This window comes from Ciconia boyciana, chromosome 5 (assembly GCF_034638445.1).
Source record: "Ciconia boyciana chromosome 5, ASM3463844v1, whole genome shotgun sequence".
In the NCBI taxonomy this organism is placed as follows: domain Eukaryota; kingdom Metazoa; phylum Chordata; class Aves; order Ciconiiformes; family Ciconiidae; genus Ciconia; species Ciconia boyciana.
Window position 1 is genome coordinate 29516124 of NC_132938.1, and position 20462 is coordinate 29536585.

The 20462-nt window shown below is 39.5% G+C and overlaps 1 protein-coding gene across 3 annotated transcripts in view; it reads left to right on the forward strand.

Moving 5' to 3' along the window:
* Window positions 1–20462, forward strand: part of ATP10D (ATPase phospholipid transporting 10D (putative)) — a 50623-nt gene that overhangs the window by 15679 nt on the left and 14482 nt on the right. For 2 of the 3 annotated variants that reach the window (XM_072862495.1, XM_072862498.1), the window contains 11 exons: window positions 1116–1320; window positions 5442–5527; window positions 6616–6722; window positions 7458–7589; window positions 8441–8568; window positions 8715–8967; window positions 12803–13038; window positions 13698–13886; window positions 15976–16591; window positions 17548–17657; window positions 18564–18690. In XM_072862495.1, coding sequence (XP_072718596.1) covers window positions 1116–1320; window positions 5442–5527; window positions 6616–6722; window positions 7458–7589; window positions 8441–8568; window positions 8715–8967; window positions 12803–13038; window positions 13698–13886; window positions 15976–16591; window positions 17548–17657; window positions 18564–18690 — 2189 coding nt within the window. The remainder of the gene's footprint in view (window positions 1–1115; window positions 1321–5441; window positions 5528–6615; window positions 6723–7457; window positions 7590–8440; window positions 8569–8714; window positions 8968–12802; window positions 13039–13697; window positions 13887–15975; window positions 16592–17547; window positions 17658–18563; window positions 18691–20462) is intronic. The other variant, XM_072862497.1, reaches the window with a different exon arrangement.

Below are 20462 nucleotides of genomic sequence, written 5' to 3' on the forward strand. Positions count from 1 at the left end.
TGTGAGTGTGCTTCTCAGACAGCTTAGAATGAGATCCAGGGAAGGAAGCACAATGTGGAAGACAGCCCTAGCACAGCCTGGACTATACCCCAATCTGGATGATTGAGAAATGAAGACTGCAGAAAGTACATGCTCCTCTCTTTAAACTTAGCTCTAGGGTTAGTCTGTGCAAGGCAGAAAAGCCAGGCAGTCACTGAGGGCAGTAATAGTTCGTGCAAGAACATACTTCATCCAAACCTGTGCAGCGTTTGTAACAGCAACTGTAGGTGTGTTTCATCACCCATATTGCAGTAGCCTACTACTGAGTGCCACTGGCTAGCTCATCAAGCACTCCTTGTTGCTTATTACCTTCCATCCTATTCACCCCTCTAAACCTGATTGTGTTTGCAATAAACTGCCATGACTACATAAAAAGAAGATTCTTCATCTCAGCTGAGGACAGAACAGCAGCTATAAATGGAAAGTTGAAAACAGTTCAAACTTATGTACATCATGCCTGGATATTTCATATTAATAAAGAATTTCAACTCAATACTGATGGGCCTGAGCTTTTATTGGCTTCCTTGAGTATTATATAGAGTCTTGGTACTTTATGTTCAAAATTAATGGAAAAGATATTTTAAAAGCCTGTAAACACAAATATTTATATTCAGAGCATCAGTGAAGTGGTTGCTGAATATTCTTTGCTTACTGGTAGATGTTCATCATCTTGGGAGACAGACATTTTTGAAAGATCCTATCAGAAGGGAAAAAGATTTGCTTTTCTTGGTTGCATAATTGCAAGAAAAAGTCGTGACCCAAAGAGAAATCCTGAAAACGCTGTTTGCTTTCTTGGAATAATGAAAATAGAGGAAGCAAGTGGGCTGAGTTTTAAATAGAGCTAAAATAATTCTGGGAGGGTGCCTGGAACGTAATTCCCGGAAAAACAGGGCTTGAACCCAAGAGCTGATTCTTGGTAATTATATTCACCTTGAGCTAATAGACTATCTCATCAGAGTTTTTTTAATGACTTGGAAGCATAAATTAACTATTAGAGTAATTTTCTAGTTACAGTGTGTTTCTCTGAGCTTTCAGTTTATGCATTTGTAAAAAATTACTGGTTTTATATATTTCAGGAAGGAGAAGAAGTACATAGATGAATGCTGGAAAAATGTCAACGTTGGGGACTTCATCCGGCTTTCACGTAATGAAATAATTCCTGCTGACATGGTGCTGTTATATTCTAGTGACCTGGATGGGATCTGTTACATTGAAACGGCAGGCCTTGATGGAGAAACCAATCTAAAGCAGAGGCAGGTGGTGAGAGGATATTCAGAGCAGGTGATAATTGTGCATTTCTAGTGGTGTAAGAAAATTGCCATGACAGATGGTCAACTTAAAAAAACCAAACAACCTAGCCCTCTAGATTGCCTAATTCTTCATAGCTCAGCAATCCCCATCGGAAAACAAAATAACTAGGTAACATAGTTCTGATTTGTTGCTTGAGGTATGTTGGAGCAAATCTTTCTGTGTTCACTTAACCCAGAGAAAGAAAGATCTATTTCAAGTAATACAAACCACTAAAAATAACTATTCAGGTAAATGTCAAGAAGTCATTTATGGTCCGTATCATGTCATGGGTGAGAAATTGGAATTTTTTAGAAGGGAGTTCTGTGCTGTATAAAGACCTAGAGAGAGGAGCAGATATTATCTTTTCTCTGTCACTGTTTTTTTCATATTGCAAATGTATTTCTACCTCCATACAATACTTAGTATTATAGCTACAAGACAAAATGCTGGAGGCTGGCACAAAGAAGATGATACCAAAAGAACAAAGAACCCTGGCATTTCTGCAATCTTCAGCACACCTGGTACTGAGTTCTGCTGAAACACCATGCTGAAAACAGCAGCAGGGAGACTCAGTGCTGTGCATAATAACAGACTGTTTAGCCCTCTGGAGATAGAATTACCTGAACTGCCTCTGAATTGTCAGCAGTGGTGAGGAAGTGAGGAGTACCACCTTGTTGTGCATTAAGACTGCCCCGTTATTTGGCAAGTACGGTAATACCAAAGGCATGATGTGATATCCATGAACAAAGCTGTTTCTTATCCCCTTAAAGTGACATGCATTTTTTAATTTTTACTTTTTTTTTCTTTCTTGATTTAATCTTAAAACAATATGGCAGAAACAACTGTTTGATCTTTCTGTATATACATATTATTACGCAAGGCAAAATTCAAATGGTTCTACAAGCTTACATCATACTGAGGTGGCCCTGATCTCGTACGAGCTCCTGCTACCAAGGTCTGATTTCAGTCTCACTCAAGAAAGAGACTGTTTCCTCTGTTTCCAGAAAAATTGCACCAAAATGTTAAGAAGAGTCATGCTGTCCAAAAAAAGTGACAATTCCTTCACCATTCAAGACTGGTTATATTTGTCCTCAAATTTAAAAAAAAACCAACTCATTGTAGGGTCTTCTTGTCAGGACTGCAGAACTGCATGGTTTCTGAATGTAGAGCCATGATCAGCTTCACAGACCCCTGGTGCCCCACCAACTGAGTTTCAGCCAGAGGCTTTGTCCTTATAAACTCAGGCTGAATAAGATTCTGGCAGTGTTGTGTAAGAGGCTGACTGCCTGACCTCTGTGTTTCTTAAGCTCAGAAGAATAGGAATAAACTACATCAAATTAAAGAACATCTGAAGACAAGGACTAAAAAGACTTAACCTATTTGCAAGAGTGCATTGTCCTGCTTCTTTGTGACTGAGCAGGTAGAAACACAATGAAAAAAGTTATCAGTGGGGCACCTGTTCTTGCACTTGGGATTCCTTTAAGAGAAGGCAAGGCAAAATTAAAGCATGAAACAGGAGCTGAAACTCTTGTAGTCAATTTTATTTTTTGGCAACTTAGAATAGCATTTTTTTTTTTAAATGCTTAAATGACAACAGGAAAGAAATTGGGAAAGTAACTCGAGGCTTCTTAGGTAACAGCAGGTAACAAGGCACAGAACACAGTGTCTCCAACCATCTTGATGTTCATAAATACACAAAACATCTGAGGGCCTGCTCCCTGAGGATAATGAGCTATTTAGTGAACAAACTGACATTGCTCTGCTGCTTTCGAGATACTCAAGTGTTGCTTCCCATTGAGAGGGGATTAATCTCCTTTTCCTTCCACACCTCATATGGTTAGCTGAACCAAGCACAGGTTCACTGGGGTGGAGAAGCTAATATGCCATTAGCACTATGTCACTGTGAGCAGTGAATGTTTCCTATTATGTTATAAGAGAGGCCACAGAACTGCTCTGGTCGTTTCCTTCTCAGCCTATGTGGTCAATGACTGAATCCAGTCCTAGCTGCAGCATCCTCAAACCTAGTGGAGAGGAAGGTGCTGTCCTTTTCTTCCAGGCAGCCTAAGAAGCCAAGCTGATGAAAGGAGGTGCCAGCTCTCCTCTTCCACCTTGGCCAGGCACCCACTCCATTCCCATGCCATGTTATCAAACCATATAGTTTGTCAGGAACATGGCATGGCCAAAGCGGCAGGCATGGCCTTGAGAAGCTGCCTCTCTGCCCATTCCAGTGAGAGAGTCTGGTGCAGGGCCTGTCACTCCCAGCTACCTTACTCAGTTCCCATCTTTATTGTCCCCCTTCTTTAGGGACATTTACACAAAATCCAAGTAATTTTAATTCTACCATAGAATATTTTGTCTCTTGTGCCAGGAAACATAGGAGAGCATCTCAAGAAATAAGCTGCAAAATTTACTTTCAATGTTTGCTTTGTCAAAGTTAAGATTATAATGAAGAAATACAGACCATAAACTTATAGTCCAGGAAGATCTGAGTGCCCATATCAAGGTACCTGGTTTTGGACATAGTTTTTGTCACCTCTGTTTTATACTGGCAGAGTATAGACATAACTTCTGTGCCCACTATAGGTTACACCCCGAGTTTCTGTGGTTACTACTTCAAGGTATATTGCAAGAAGCTCCTACTAACACCTTCACTGCTATTACAAATTGTTTGACCAAGTCAAATGGTTTAGTTGCCCGTCAAAAATAAGATGCTTTCACCAGGAATACATATCTAGAGACAGTTTCCAGGCTGTAGAAGAAAAGAATTGACTGCTTTGGCTATTTTACTTCCCTTTGGGGGTAGTTCTTATTCTCTTTGTGCTGGTTTTTGTGTAATTATTGTATAATGTGAAATGCTTGAAAAGTGTGAATCAATTATACTGTCTAACATTTTACAGAAATTTTTTACTTTCTGTACAAATAAACATGAGAAAGGTCAGTGGAGAGAGAGGTCTTTCATAGTTAAATTTACAGAGAGATTGAAGGTATCTGTCTGTCTAAGACTGTGTTCATATTGACTTCAGGTTAATACAGTGCAACAAATCAATACAGCAAAACATAGCAAAAAAAATATTTTTTTTAATCAAGCCAACAAAGTACATGTTAATATTATTATGTCTTCTGGGTTTCAAATTCTACTTACAGGACTGTGTTTTAACTGCACAGTTGCTATTCTGCCAGTGTGAAGTCACCCAATTGTGGGAGTGCAGCCTTCTCAGACCCTTGTAATTATGTAGAAGATGTATTCAATTACACCTGTGAATTGTAGATTTATCCTTGGGTTTGAAACCTTAAATTGGTAAATTTTTTTCTAAAGAGCAGAACAAATTACTTTCCAAAGAGTTAGTGCAAGGTACTCAGCTTGGAAACGGCTGTTATACCAGAGGCTAGCCTCTGTTATACTAGAGGCTAGAGGCATAATCATATGCCATTAACTGAAATTAAATTGCAAGTGCAATTGCAGGCAATTCCAAAGATAAGACCTTTTGGTTTTTCTCTTACTTGTTGTCAGGTTTCATTCTTTATTAATAAAGGATATTTGTTTCACTTGGCTTTTCTCTTCACTGAAGAGCTGACCTGCTCTTTATTTGCAATATGTACTTCTAGTCTTTTATAACAGCCCTTTCTTTGGTACTGGTAAGGCTCAAACATCATTAAAAAGTTCTACCTGCTTTCTTTGTGTTAGCCCAGATCGCATCCTGGTCATGGTATCAGGAACAACAGCTGTTTGGAAGAAACTCTGCTTGCAGAGAAGACAGTGCCTATTTTTTTCCTTATCATTAAAAAAACCTATGGGAAGTCTCTGCTTTTCAGATGTTCTTACTGCATTTTTTTTCTTCTTCCTCACTCTTCCACCTATTTTCTCCTCTCCAGTGTTCTCAAAATATCAGCAATTCAACTGATACTTGCCAGGGTTTGATATTTACTAGGAAGTCCTTCCATGCTGTATAAGTCTCATTTATGCTGGGTAGGAGATCATCAACACCACCAGCAACTTACAGTTTCGAAGCTAAACTGTTAGGTAGTAATATCTGAATCTATGAATTTATGATGTTTTTAAGTTCCATCACATTTTGTCTGAGTTCTCTGGGTTTTTTTTTCTATGGCTTTAGGTCTCTGAAATTGATCCAGAAAAATTTTCCAGTAGAATAGAGTGTGAAAGTCCTAACAACGACCTCAGTCGCTTCCGAGGCTTTGTGTAAGTAGGCTGGGTGGCTCTTTAAACTATTGTCATTTGCTTTGGTGCTCTTACTAATTTTCAGAGAGCTTGTAATGTTTGCTTTAAAAAATAGTGACAATATGTATAGAAGTCAGTTCGCACCACTACATTTCTGAGTGTAGCCCAAAAGATAGAGCTCCAGAAGGGCTTTCTGAGGAGCAGATTGTGAACTGGGAAAGCCCACTAGTGCTTTTTATTTTGTATTTAATATTTTCAACATCTTAGTTTAGGCTGTTTTGCAATTGTGTATTCCATATTTGAAATAGCTGTTTTAAATCTGCTCTTAATAACAAGTGATATCTACAGTATTTGGTCTCGATCATGGCCTGATTGGACAAGCTGCATTGCTCAGAATTGGAAATGGGAAGGAGTGGCTTCCTGTTCTACTCTGATTTGTTTTGTGTAACCATCAGTGACTTGATCAAACTCCTTTTGACCAACATGCCTATCTCTGTCTTTTCTTCTTATTGGTTTATGATTTTCTATAGACAGTAGAAAAACAAAATCCTATTTCTGACTGATTTTCAGTTTTTGAGAGTTATAATGTCTATGTTCTCCCCTGTGGGCACCAACACATTAGAAAAATGAAAAGAAAAATAAATATACATGAATCTTAGTCTCTGAGGAAACATCTTGACAAACAGTGGTCCTGCCTGCACTGGAAGTATGCCACAGGAATAACTATGCTCACAGTATATTTCAAATGGGATTTTATATTTAGTTAGAATTTTTTCTGATGTTGGTAACCCAAGTAGAAGTTGTAGGCTTTCAGACTTCCAGTGTTTGTCTTGAGCTCTTCTCAATAGCGTTGCCTACTTCTTACATGCCAGCTAGCAAATGCTAGGCTTGTAAACACAAGAAAATTTTAATACAGTGCCTACATGCCTGGATTTTCAAAGATGATCTGCATGCATGTTACCCCATTCTTTTGAAAAGTCCTATCAGAAATGTCAGAAAGGCAGTCAGTGACTAGCAGCTTCTTTGGGAAATCTACTCCCTAATGGTTTTGCAAAGCCTGACTGGTAATTGCTGGAGTCCTACAGCCGAAGTAATGTGCTTTTTTTCAGTGAGCATTCAAACAAGGATCGAGTGGGCCTCAGCAAGGAAAACTTACTGCTCCGAGGATGCACAGTAAGAAACACAGAAGCTGTTGTAGGCATAGTGGTGTATGCAGGTTAGTGAACCACCCTAGCTTTCACAGATTGCCTTGCAAACAAGATAGAGTTATGTGCCCTAAGAAACAGTGTCGTACAAAAGGGAATTAGGAGAGTAAAAGCTTGAATCCAGCAGAAATCAGCCATAGCTAGATATGTTAAGAATGCATGTCTGGATTAAGTTCATTTCTATTTTAACAATGTAAAGAGCTGATATGTCTGATTATTCATGGGAGGCCAGCTCTGTTCCGTGTGAACAGGTCCTTGTCCTCAACTGTTAGTTGCGATGGTAAACCCAGGCTTTGAAATAGACATGGAGATGCATGGCTTGCTTAGGATTTTTTCTGGTTCAAAACTGAAGCTACTGCTATTCTTCAGTGTTCTGCATCAAAGGGCAGAGGTTTTTAAACTAATCAATATGATGTATCCAGCCAGGTAGTTGTAATGCAGGTGCAGGATTTTGTAGAAAATATTAGAAATATAGAAAACATCAAGAATAAGATTGTTTCTATAGGAAGGAGTATTATTGACAGTATAAAAGTTGATGTGTACATGACAGATTTTGGTTTAGCTTGTTCAGTTTTCTTTAGTACAGAATTCATATGTTGTAGGAGCAGTTAGTTTGCTCATATTTATAATCTCTGTTCAAATATTAGTTAACAGAAATGTCCCATTTCCCAGAGCTTTAGAAATATAAAGCACTTGTGGTTCTGATACCTGCTATTAGAGAATTTCAACCTGGGTTGTGGTTACAGGTCATGAAACCAAAGCCATGCTGAATAACAGTGGCCCTCATTACAAGCGCAGTAAATTGGAAAGAAAAGTGAATACTGATATTCTCTGGTGTGTTCTGCTTCTGATTTTGATGTGTTTAACTGGTGCAATAGGTAAGTGAGAATCAGCAGACTCCTGCTATTTTCCTCTCTCAGCCTACAGTGCTTAGTGTTTTATTTTCGGGCTGATTCATTTTAACAGCCCATCTCGGAAACTGCCTTTATCCATGTGTAATTCCCTAGCAGTTGGGGATGCTGCCAGGTTTTAGTTCATGTTGTCATGTTTAATCTGGAGTGTGGTCAAGAAATATGTTCCTGGTGCGAGTTCTTACGTCTGGAACCTGTTTCTCCGATTCATTTCTCTCTCCTCTCACTAATTGCTCTGCAAAACTCCTACTTTCTCTTACGATTTTTCAAGTAACGTGCGATGCGTGTACAGCATTGTGGGGAGAGGCCTAGTGTGACTAGAGTTGTAAAGACTTGACATTTTAGGGATTGATTAAATAGTGAGCTTGAGTAAATCTAGACAGACTAACTTTTATGACAAATCAAAAAGGTGTTTAAAACATGTTTAAAAAAACTTCTTTGGATTACACTTAACCTGTGAACACCATGTCATCATTATTAACTAAAACCTGGACAAGCAAGGATAATACAATTAATTGCCAGAGGTTTTTCTGGGGAGCAGGGGTGAAGTGTTTATCAAGTGTAGTTAGTATTCCTGTAGTTCTGAGATATGCTGTATAGATGTGCTGTTGATAGAAATGCAGGTAAGCTGTTTAGTCATGTGTGCATTGATACTTAATTAATTCTAATGGGGTTCCTGTTGAGGAAAAACTGAAGAGGTAAAATGATAGTTTAAAAGCTTAGAAAGAACTACAGAGTGTAACGGCTAACACCGTGACCCAGAACTGTGATACAGTTTACATACAACTGACTCAGTTTATCTTGTTCTTGTTTTCAAGGCCATGGAATTTGGTTAAGTAGGTATTCGGAAATACCTTTTTTTAACATCCCTGAGCCGGATGGGAAATCAATTCCTCCAACATTAGCAGGGTTCAATATGTTCTGGACGATGATCATTTTATTACAGGTAACTTTGGTCTGCTTTGAACATGGGTCATATTCTGATCTCATTTATATCCTTGAAGTAACTCTTCGGCTTCAGTAGAGCTACTTCATGTTTGTAACTGGCCAAAGAGTTTGGTTTTATTTAATCCCCATGTTTTATTTTGGTAGGTCTTGATCCCAATTTCTCTCTATGTTTCAATTGAAATTGTCAAATTGGGACAAATTTATTTAATACAGAATGACATTGATTTTTACCATGAGAAAACAGACTCAACAATTCAGTGTCGAGCACTGAATATTGCTGAAGACCTTGGCCAGATTCAGTATATCTTCTCTGACAAGACTGGAACCCTTACTGAAAATAAGATGGTTTTTCGGAGATGCAGCGTTGCAGGACAGGAGTATTGCCATGAGGAAAATGGTAAGACACTACACCTGTGTTCACAATGGGTCATTTTTCTCTTCTCGGAGAAGCTGAAAGTTTTCATAGGGGTCTGGTGGACTTCATGAGATCTGTGTGGCAATATGCACTCATGGAAGCTATGAATTCAGACTGATCCTAATAGCCGTGCATCTTTCCCCATTATTTGGATCCCTTCATATATAGTGTGTTAAGAGACTTGAAGGCTGTAGGTAAGGTGCTGCTTTGCAGCTGGTTAAGTTCTAACATATTTGATACCACAAACAAAATACTCTTTATTCGCTCTGGAAGAAGTCATGCCTACTGTGTTTTGCTTCTCTCCTTGCAATATTCAGAACCCAGAACATTGGAAAATTGCCCTTTCCTCTCTTTTTTTTTTTTTTCCAACTAGAGTGCCAATGCTTACCTAACATTTTAGGGTTCAGACATCCTGTTGACTGCCATAGCAGTGTACCACTTTTATGTAGTACATCTTAAGGCTCCAATTTGACATACTGTTGCCCTTGAGGATACAGTAACCCAAATAAAATACATGCTGAAGCCAGAGCTATAACAGTAATGTTAAGGTCAGTAATGTTTAACAGTAATGTTAAGTCAAGCAGATGTGTGTTAAGGCTGCGAAGATGAGTACCTCCATCAAAAATAATGACTGTTGTATTCTTACTTATATCTTACACACCTGTTTATTGTTAGCCAAAAAGTCAACAGGCGGTGTTACTGGATAGTTGCTGCCTCATTGTCTAATGGTGTAGCATCTTTCAGTACACATTTCATGAGAGCCTACTTGAAGCCTTCTGAGAGCCGGGAGAAGGTACAACTCCAGACACAAGAGAAAATTGGGCAGAGCGACATGAAGTCTTTGATTCAATTAGCTATTTTATTAATTAGATAAAACCACAAAATTTTGATTACCATTCCTCTATGTAAGTATTAGTGGCTGCAGACATTTGCTATTTTGCTGGTGGGCAATGCAAGTATTCCATATAAGATCAAAGGTGAGGTGCTGACAGGTGGACACGTGAAGCGCAGCTGTATATTAAACCCCCCTTTATGGTTTTGGTGGTTTTGCTGCCAGATAGAACTGCTCACAACTGCGAGCAAAAGGCACACCCTGCTGGCCACAGCAATGAATCAGTTCAGCCCTTCCTTTGTTGTGTCACAGGAGCAGATGGTTACAAACCGTTTTTACAGTAATTTCTGCACATATTTTGAAAATTTTATGGTGCAGGTGTCCAGGTGCTTCTTTGGCTTTGCATAATTATACTGGGAAGGATGACAACAGCAAAGTGAGAAGAAATATTTTTAAGTTTCAAAGTTGGTGAATGAACAACTTAAATAAAAAGTAGAATATATTTTCAGAGCATTTTCTAAAGGAAGGAAAAGTATTTCAGAAGAGATAAACCAAAGAGTAGTGCGAATGGTGTAGCTGTGGCTGATCCAGGTCTCATTGTGCCAGGCAAAGTATATCTACCACTTACTTCTCCTAGTAATTCACTTAGAGTTATCTTCCAAAAAGATTAGTGTGTTAATTATGTTTATAATTATTTCCTGCTGTGCCCTGTCTTTTACCTGGTGCATGTGCTCCTTCCTAACAAATCTAGAAATTATGTGAGCCTTGAAAATCAGTTTGAAAATGTTGGAAGTCCTGTGTTTTAGTCCTGTTTTACATTTGTTCAGTTGCATAGAGCTACTGTTTGCAAGGCTCCTGCTACATAGGGTAAGCATTGCAGTGCAAGATAGTACAGTCTTTTGCATACAAGCCACTTAGTCTGTACATATATTTCTGTATTTATATCTGTATTGCCCAGGGTAAAGAGGGGCACATGAGGGAAGCACACAAAAGCAAGGACTGTGATTCAGTATAATCCTCCATATAGGTGTCCCCATGCAGTGTTCTGTCTAAAGTAACATGTGCCTTTTGGACCATGGCAGCAGAGCAGTGTGGTGTTACAAGAGGTGCCACATATGTTACTTCAGCCAAAACACACAGGCTTCTCAACAGCCTGAAATATAGCGGAATGGGCACATGTTGTCCAAACCTTTCTCTACAAACAAGTACTAAGTCACTGTTGCCGCTTTCTGGTAAAAGGTATCAGTACCACATGCGGGATATTATATTCGGTAGTTGTGGAGAACCACAGTTTGTTATGTTCCCACCTATTTTTTTTTTTAAAAGAACTATTTTATTAAATTCATGTTGACATCAGGGAGATGGTCTGCCAAGGAAGGTGTAAGCTCTGGTCTCCCTGCTTTCCTCGGACTCATCAGAATGGCAAGATGAGGGTCAGGAGGCTTTCATTTATGTTCCATAAAGAGAAGACAACAGGAAATAAGGAGAACTTAACAGGCTAGCAAATCCAGTAGCTCATTTCCTGAACCATAGCTAAGCTCCTGTGCTTTGGCTAGGAGGAAGAGGACTCACAAGTGACATAATAAACCTATTTCCATCTCATTTTGAGCACCAGAGCTGGGGACTCTGAGCTGTGGATAGGTTTCCCATTTGCATAAAACAGAATAATATCCCACTTTTCACTTTTTTCCTGTACAGTAGCTGCTACTTTAAATAAGAAAAAAATAGGGAATTAGTGGTGTGGCAGGAGATGTCTGTATGTTAATATTGCTTTTTTCCTAGGATGCCATTGTTTGTATTCACACTTTAATGAAATAAATAGGCAATGCACAGCTCTCAGAACAGTTTTTCCATGCTGTCAGTGGATGCAGACATTGAACTTCTAGTGTATGCTCATTGCATGCTATTTTCATGGTGACAGGTAAAAACTTGAAAGCTGAATAGTGTACAGTGATCCAGTGCTGTCTGGATTGAGATTGCAACCTCTTGCATGTGGTCAAATACTGTCCCAGAACTCCAGTGCAAACACTTGATTATGTTCTTTACAAGCACATGATAGTATAGGTGTGTTTCCATTTGATTCAGAGGTTCTTTACACCACTGATCTTCCTAGCTAGATTTGTGGGGCACAGAACTGCATTTATATCTTTGGTGCAAAAGTGTTAGACATGTCAATACGAAGTTTTATTATTGAAACCTACTTTTCAGTTACTCAGAAAATGTGTATGTGTGTGTGAGGGAGTGTCCAATACAGAAATGACAAGAAACACAGTTTCAATGAGTTCCTGCTAGAAGCTGTACTTGTCAAACCACTGGCATACAATCCTGATCCATCATAAAATAATGAGGCTAGAAAACCTGTCAGGAGGTGATCTGGTCCCGTTTCTCTGGCCTAAGGCAGAGTTGTTGCTATCAGTTTTTATGAATATTTTTTTTTTGTTTCTTCAGGACCTCCAGTGATGACCAGTTCACTGCTTTCTCAGGCATTCTGTTCTAGTATGTCATGTCTTCTCTGACAAAGTTTTGCTGATACCTAGCCTGAGTCTGTCCTGCTACGATATAGGACCATTGTGTCTTCTATTACCCACAGTGTGCATAGAAGACAGGCTATTTTCTTTCTCTATGCAATTGCCCTTCATGTACTTGAAGACTATTATTTGTATCCCATCAATGTGCCCTTCTGGAGGCTGTGTAACTCCACTTTATTATACTGTTTCCATGTGGCTCATGTTGTCGAGAACCCTGATCATTCTTGCTCCCTCTTCTGGATTCACTCCAGTGGAGTGTTGCTCTTGAAGTGCAGTGTCCCAAACAGGAATTCAATGTGATGGCTTGTTATGGCTTTTATTTTTCATAAATGGTGGATTATTCTTAACTATATACTAAATTCCTTACTTGGAAATTTTGTTTCCTGAACCTCCAGGCAGTGTTTTAGAAAAGTTTCTTTTTGCTCATGGAACAATAATTTTGTTTCCCTTTCCATAGCAAAGAGGTTGGAATCCTATCAAGAGATGGATTCAGAGGATAAAGATTCAGCTGATCGTCAGTGTGGTTCTTCAACCCATATGTCAAAATGGCGGGGGCACAACTGCAGAGCTGTGAATGAACCTTTGAACAGAAAGTCTTTGAATCAGTTGTCTGGTAGTTACCCTGCATTAGGAAGGGAAGATGGAGCAGGTGATGTTCCCCACTCAGGACATGTTGCTTTCAGCAGCCCCATTGTAAGTAAAAGCTGTTGGGTTTGATGCTAAATTTCTGAAGTAACTCATGAAGGAATATCTTTTTACCCCCATTTGATCAGAGTGCTTGTCATTTAAGAAATCCTTTCCCTCTTCCATCAAAACCAGAGCCTTCCATGATTGCTTGGCTGCATCCTATTTGCAGCTGACATTGCTCATGTTTGTTGGGTCCCGAAGGTGTATGCTTTGGTTCTTGCTGATCACTCCAGCTAAAATGACCAGCTTCATCTTAATAATAGTTTGTTCTTTTGTTTTAAGAGGTTTCTAGCATTTTCTTTAGTTTTTAATAGGAAATACTAGATGACCAATATTTATTGGAGATTGCGAGAGGTAAAAATTCTGCTTCTGTACCTGAAGGAGTCTAAATAGCATTCATCATATTTAATCTCTGTCAAAGTGTCTGTGAACTAAGGTTCTACTGTTTACCTGTCTGGGCATGAAGTTTGCCATTTTCAGTGGGCTAGCACAAGGCAGTGAAGACACCAGAGCGTTCCTCTATTTCCTAGTATAACCAACTCAGGATCTGGCAGGAAGGAAGTTGTATGAGCTTCTACACTTCATTAATCTGTAACTGATTTAACCTCCAGAGACTGAGATTAAGTTTATATCCTAATGGACAGTTTTGTTCATTTCATCAATAGGAAACGGATGTTGTACCAGACGCACAACTGCTGGAGAAGTTCAGTCAAATTTCTTTTCATTCCTATCAACAATCAGAAGTAGCCAGCAGCAAGTTATCTTTGGAGACAACGTACATCACTGACTTCTTTCTTGCTCTGGCAATCTGTAATACTGTTGTAGTTTCAGGCCCCAATCGGCCACGTCAGAAGGTAAGAAGGCATTATTTTTGGCTATTGGGCCATATTCATCAATAAATGAGCTCCCTTTGGTTTGATTACAAAAGAAAAAAAACAATTAACTGACATTTAAAAACTGATTCTTTTCTCCTCCATTGGTTTGTCCTGTTAGAAATAAGGGAATTACTGTAAACCCACGGAGTGCAATGAGTTAATATGTAATATAATGCTGGTAATGTTTTTCTGATGCAGAAAAACTTGGCTTCAATATTTTTGCTTCTGTGTATAGACTGTTCGTAACTTTTACAAGACATATTCTGAGATTAACTTGCAATTGTGATTTTTTCTATATTCTAGTTATCTTTTTCCAGATATGTGCATAGCTTCCTTTAAGAGTACCCTACCACTCAGGTTACCTTTACAAATAGGTTATTATTGGCTGAAAGATAAGAATAATCTCAGAAGACTCCCAGAATATTGGAACTGAGAATGCTCTTACCTGTTCCCTGACTATTCAAATAGAGTTTCAGCAAAAGTATGGAAGATCAACTTCCATATGTGTAATAATGTGAAGAAAAAATGCTTTGCAGTATGACATAAAGTGGTCTCACCTTGAATGTACAGTGCATTTGCTAGACTGTCCTGGTTTAACAATCTGGAGTGTGTTTAAGTCTTCCTGAGACCACTTGTTTTCAGAGCACACAACCTAACATTTATTTAAAGATACTGCTATCTTTTTCAAATCTTTTTTTTTTTTGCAGGGTGGGATTTTCATAACCCCATCTTTTACCAATTTTGACTGTGTTGCAGGATAATTCCCAAGTTCAGCTTTGATTTCCTTCCCCCCATCCCCTGGTGATTTCCATTTGTTGACTTTCTCTTTTGAAAAAAATGTATGACATGCAGGACTAGATTTTGGTGTCCATCTAGGCAATGAACCTACAACCATGGCTGGAGGCATTCCCAAAAAGTATCCTCTGGAGTATATATGGTATACATACCTCCTATGTATAAGTAAGTCTGGTATTGTAGCATGCTTCCAGGCGTTCCCAGAAAGCATAGTAGGCAGGTTATAGGTCCATGTGTGGACAGGGCAGCTGTATTCATAGTTACTAATCAGCCATAAAGGTGATGTAGAAAAATATACAGGCGAGATTGTCGTTTTTTTGAGAATAATATTTCTGGATGACTTGCTAGCAGGGGAGAAGATCTCCAGGTCACTAGTAGGTAGGTTGGTAGGGGCAATGTGGCATGATGTTTCTGAGTTCACAATTAGGGAATGACATGAAAGAGCTCAAGGCAACGGAAGGTTTCAGCGTTGCCTTAGGAAGAGGAGATTAAAGGATGTTCCTAGTCTCTATTTCCATGATGCTGAATGGAGACACATTACAACTTGCGTGCAGTTGTGATAGAACTGAAGCCAGAGTCTGTCCTTTACTTTATGCTTTTCAGTAGCAAAGAAGAACATGCTTCCTGGGGATAACTCATTCTTAACTCTTCACCAGTAACGAGAAATGAATGTCAGCCTTGCATGCCTTGTTCCTTGTTTGTAAGCTATTAGCTGCCTAACTGTTCTGGGTAACAGTAAGCCAGTTATTTTGTAACATTGATGAGAGGGGAACTGTCTTTCATTTTAAATTCAGACATTAAAAAAGTATTGATAAGGTACTGCATTTTTAACAGTACTTGTACCTAGTTACTGTGAGGGGTATGGAGCTGGTTTATTCTTCACAAGTATTTTGCTAATTCAGAACAAGAATTAAAGTGTTTAGTTCCATTTGCCACAACTTTTAAAAGTTATAATGTCATACTAACTGTTTCATTACTGAAACAGTTCTAAAGAGAACTATTACATGGAGTCATGAATCAAACTTGGAATGCATACAGTTTTCAGATCTGAAGTATTTTTACAATTCTTTTGGTCTTACAGAAGCTGTTTACTGTACTTATGGTTATATGTTTAAGTGAGCTGGCCATCTTTAATATAAGCAAGCAAACTCATGGTAAATTTTAAAATACTACATTCATTAAAAAACATACATAGTTTGTAAGCTGTCCTTCTTTAATGTAATAAAATATGAAGAATTTAACATAAATGCTTTATCTAACTGTTCTGTTCCAGATGAGACTGTCTTCGCTGGGTAGGATGCCTATTAAATCGCTTGAGGATATCAGGCAGATGTTCCAGAGGTGGTCAGTCCGGAGACTAAGTTCCTCCCCACTTCCAAGTGTAAAAGAGTCATCATCTGAAAGCCCCAATAGTTTTGTGAGCAAACTATCTATTTTCAGAATGAAACTGGCTTCACCTGCTCTGGATGGAGCTGCTCAAAGGGCTGCTGAGCCTCACAATACTGGCAGCCCAGAAAATTCCCAAGTGCCTCAAGAACAAGCTGTGGTGGATGTAGCTGCTGGCTGTGAACACAACAGTGCTGCATCATCTATTGAATTGTCTCCCTTACCTAAACTATGTTATGAAGCTGAGAGTCCAGATGAAGCTGCCTTGGTTCATGCTGCTAGGGCTTATAAATGCATTTTACAGTCTAGGACTCCAGATCAAGTAACTGTGGACTTCGCAGGTCTGGGATCTTTAACATTTCAGCTTTTGCATATCCTGCCTTTTGATTCAGTGCGGAAAAGGATGTCAGTGGTCATTCGGCATCCAGTCTCCAACAAAGTGGTGGTGTACACAAAAGGTGCAGACTCAGTCATGATGGATTTGTTGAGAACTGCATCTGAAGGTATCTATAGAACTTCTAATTCATTGCTCACCTTTGTCATTCTCAGTACAGGTGAACAAATGGCCTGATTCATGAGATGAGACAAGCAACCAAGCAGAACTATTATCTGTGAATAGTTCCTTATAGGGAGCCCAGAAAGGTAATATTGCTTGTGACCTAGATATGGCTATGCTGTGTGCTGGTGTGGAAACTGAGAAGAGAGAAGCAGCTGTTATTCAAATTATTTAGTGGTGTCTAAGCAGACTCTTTGGAGCCAACTGAAGTATTCCCAGTTATAAAGTAAGGTTCCATGGCTGGCTGATCTCAGTGAGGAAAAGGGATATTTCCAGTTCCAAGGGTGGATTTTTACTCACCCAACATTAGCCATCTAACGTCTAGACAAGAAGCCTCTGTAGGCCTTGGGGCAGAAACAGTGCCTCCAAAATCTGTTGTCTTACTGGGGGGGTAATTTCATGTCTGGAGGTGCCTCTCCTTACTTTGATTCTCAAGGTAAACTTGGAACCCAACTTCTACATGTCCAAAGTTAAGTGAGTTGAATGCCTGTCCCAATAGTCCACCCCTTGACAGTTATTGTCAGAAAAGCTTTTCTGCAACTGCCGTTTTAGCTCCTTCCCACTACGCCAGTGACAGTAAAGCTGCTTGGGTGTCTGTGGGGCCCAGTTCATTTTAGAAAATAATTTTATTTTAGAAAAACATTTTGATATACTAGTGGCATCCAAAGATGTATCGGTACAAGATGGGTTCCCCCTCACTGCTTGTGCAGACTGGCACACTGCATACTGACTATAGATACAGCCACAGTACACTGTGCAAACACGAAAGATACATTCATAGTTAAAATAAAACCTGTTAACATTTTGGTATTTTTAAAACGGATTTAGGCCTTCAAAATTTTCCGCTAAATTTAGCCTAAGAATGCATATTTAATTTGCTTTCTTTGCTTTTTGTGTTGATAGCAGGTACTAATAATTCAGAAATGGAACAAAAGAAGATTAAAGAGAGAACTCAGAAGCATTTGGATGACTATGCCAGAAGAGGACTGCGCACTCTGTGTATTGCTAAGAAGGTATTCCTTTCAATACATATTTTTAAGAATTTTACAGTCTGTGACCAACCTGAGTGGTATCACCAATGGAGCAGACATCACAGCTTCTAAACAGATGCTTCCATTGCCACATTTTGTTTATCCTTATGTTCTTTCAGGAGGAATTTGTAAGTTGACCCAAATCAATTCCTGACTACTGTTAGATTGCCATAGTTGTTGTCAGTTTAGGATGCCAGGCAGCTTAATAGCCTAATTCTAAAACAGGGGTTGTCAAATAGCCTGACTTTTCTTCAAGAGTCCTGAACAGGTCTCCTTGTGTGAAATTTACCCTGGTTGGAATTTGAGACACAGAAAAAAATGAAGTCAGACCTGTTTTAATGGGTTTCACAAACAGTTTGCAGTGTTACAAGCTCCAGATGCAAAACTTAAGGGATGTTTTGAGATTCCATTTTAAATTCATAGCTGCTCAGAAGTAAAATTCCATAGGAATTGAAACAGGCAAGAAACCTCTTTACAAAACCTTATGCTAAGTGAAAGTACAGGCTGTGTAGCTGTACAGTCATCAAGCTGTACACAGCTATGCAGTGATTCTGTGGCTGTGTCAATGCTGCAATTAAAGAGCAGTAGGGACAGTATACTGTGCTCACTGGCCTGCCTACCTTCCATCTAAATGGAAATCTGTCAGGCAGCTCCAGGAACCTGCAGGGTGCCAGTGAGTAACCTGGCTTGTGAAGCCTGGCAAAGTAATCTAACACTATGAACATAGTACTAAATCCATGGACATGTTGGGGCACATAAGTAGTGCACTGCCAGGGGCTGCGCTTCTAGTTCAGTATGTGGACAGCAGAAGTAACAGTGAGGACACTGTTGAGGTGCCTTTGAAAACACAATATAGATGCATGCCATATGTTTTCTCTCCCTCTGTAGGCGATGAGTGATGCAGAATATGCAGAGTGGTTAAATCATCATTTTTTAGCGGAAACCAGTATTGACAATAGGGAGGAGCTGCTGCTTGAATCTGCCATCAGGCTTGAGACTGAACTAACTTTGCTCGGTAGGTAGAAAATGCTGTAGCTCCCAGGAAACTGCTTATGGTGTTCATAATTGGAATTTACCTGCAGAGAGCTGTGCTAACCTCAATTTGTGTAAGACATAGCTTTCTACAGACCTAGAATTTATTGTCCCTCCTGAATTTTCATAAATCTTGCAGGTAAATTTGTACTAGTTGTAAAACGCACTGAAGACAGCTAGTGCTCTTCTGTTGTTTGTAAAGGGTAAAGTTTTACTGATTTTTTTTTTTTTTTAATTTGGTTTCTTTTTTGTGCACACTAGAGTTTTTTAAGTGTCATCATAATAAGCATGTGAAATGATAATAACAAATCACTTTGCCTTCCTGGGCAAACATTTGAATGTTTGCCTTCCTGGGCAAACATTCACAAGAATCCCACTTCTGGGCATGTTTTCCATCACTGTTGCATTTGTGGACACAGCGGGTACGTTTGTGCTGTGTCCTCCTGTAATAACATGGTGATAAGAAGTCAGGCATGCTTCTGCAGGAACCATTCCTCTGATGGTCATTCAGCTGTGCAGAGATGGGGAGGCCAAAACAAAATTAAAAATGTTTGGTGTAGATGTGCAAAAGGTAAACTGCAGGCAGTCTGGGATAATAGCGCTAGAGGACTGCCCAGCATATAACATTTGGAAAACAAAGTGCAAAGATCTGACTGTGGTGGTAAAGGCAGCTCATGCTAGAAGCTGAAGAGAGACAGATCCTATTGTGTGGAAAGGTGTTACTTCCCTCATTTTGTGCCACATCTGCTCAGGGCAAATGCCATAAACCTTGATACTAAAAGGAATTCTGGGATCACTGGCTTCAGTTTCTGGAGGGAAGCCAGAGCAGTGCTGCTAGCTGCTGTAGTTTTAAGGGATGATGTGCTAATACAGGTACACTTTTGCACTAGGGTCATCAGAGGGAAGTCTAGTTGCTGTGGAGACCTGCTGTCCTGCAGGCCGAGGCATTTTTTTGTCTCGTGTCTCTGATGGGACAGTAGGCAATATGGGTTGGCCCTAGCATTAAATGGGAGTGAGAATAAGAAGGGTAAAAGGCTTCATACTGCAAGGTGCTTGCTTTCAGTACCTCTGCTAGCTTAGTTACTCCTGCTTGGGACATATGTGCATTGTGATCTGCAGAGTGGAACTACTTCCAGCACATCTCATTCTGCTTCTCTGAGCCTTCCTTTGCTTTCTTAGTAAACGTTACCTGGTGTAGCTGCAGCTGTAACTCTGACTGTCCTCTTAGGACTGAGAAATGAAGACTTTGTCCTCAAAGAACAACAAGCAAAAATTCAAATCATCTCAGTATTGCCAGGATAATGGAGGACAGCAGTGGTTTGTAGTCCACTGCGTAGGCAGGTGTGAAATCCTATGGCTATATATAAAGCCTCAGGCCTTTATTTGAATGGAAATCTATTTCTGGAAAGAATAGTCCTAATGTGCAGTACTTAACTAAGCACAGATCTGGATCTCAGCAGTATACATATTGAAATTGGCTTCTGTTGGATTACGAAGTGATCAAGTACCTCAGAAGGGGAGTATTAAGTGTATAGAGTGCCCAAATTGAAACAACATTTTTCTCTCTTCCCTTGATGCCTGCCAGTGTCTCTCAAAGAAGCTTGCATCAAATAGATCCCAGCATCTTCCTTCCTGCCTCTTCCATTGACTTGCGTCAAAATGCAGGCAGAGTGCAGAGCAAGTACCTGGAGGTTTTCATCTTCCTGGTGACTAGGGGCCATGAGCTCTGTGCCCTGTTGGCAGCTACTTACTGAA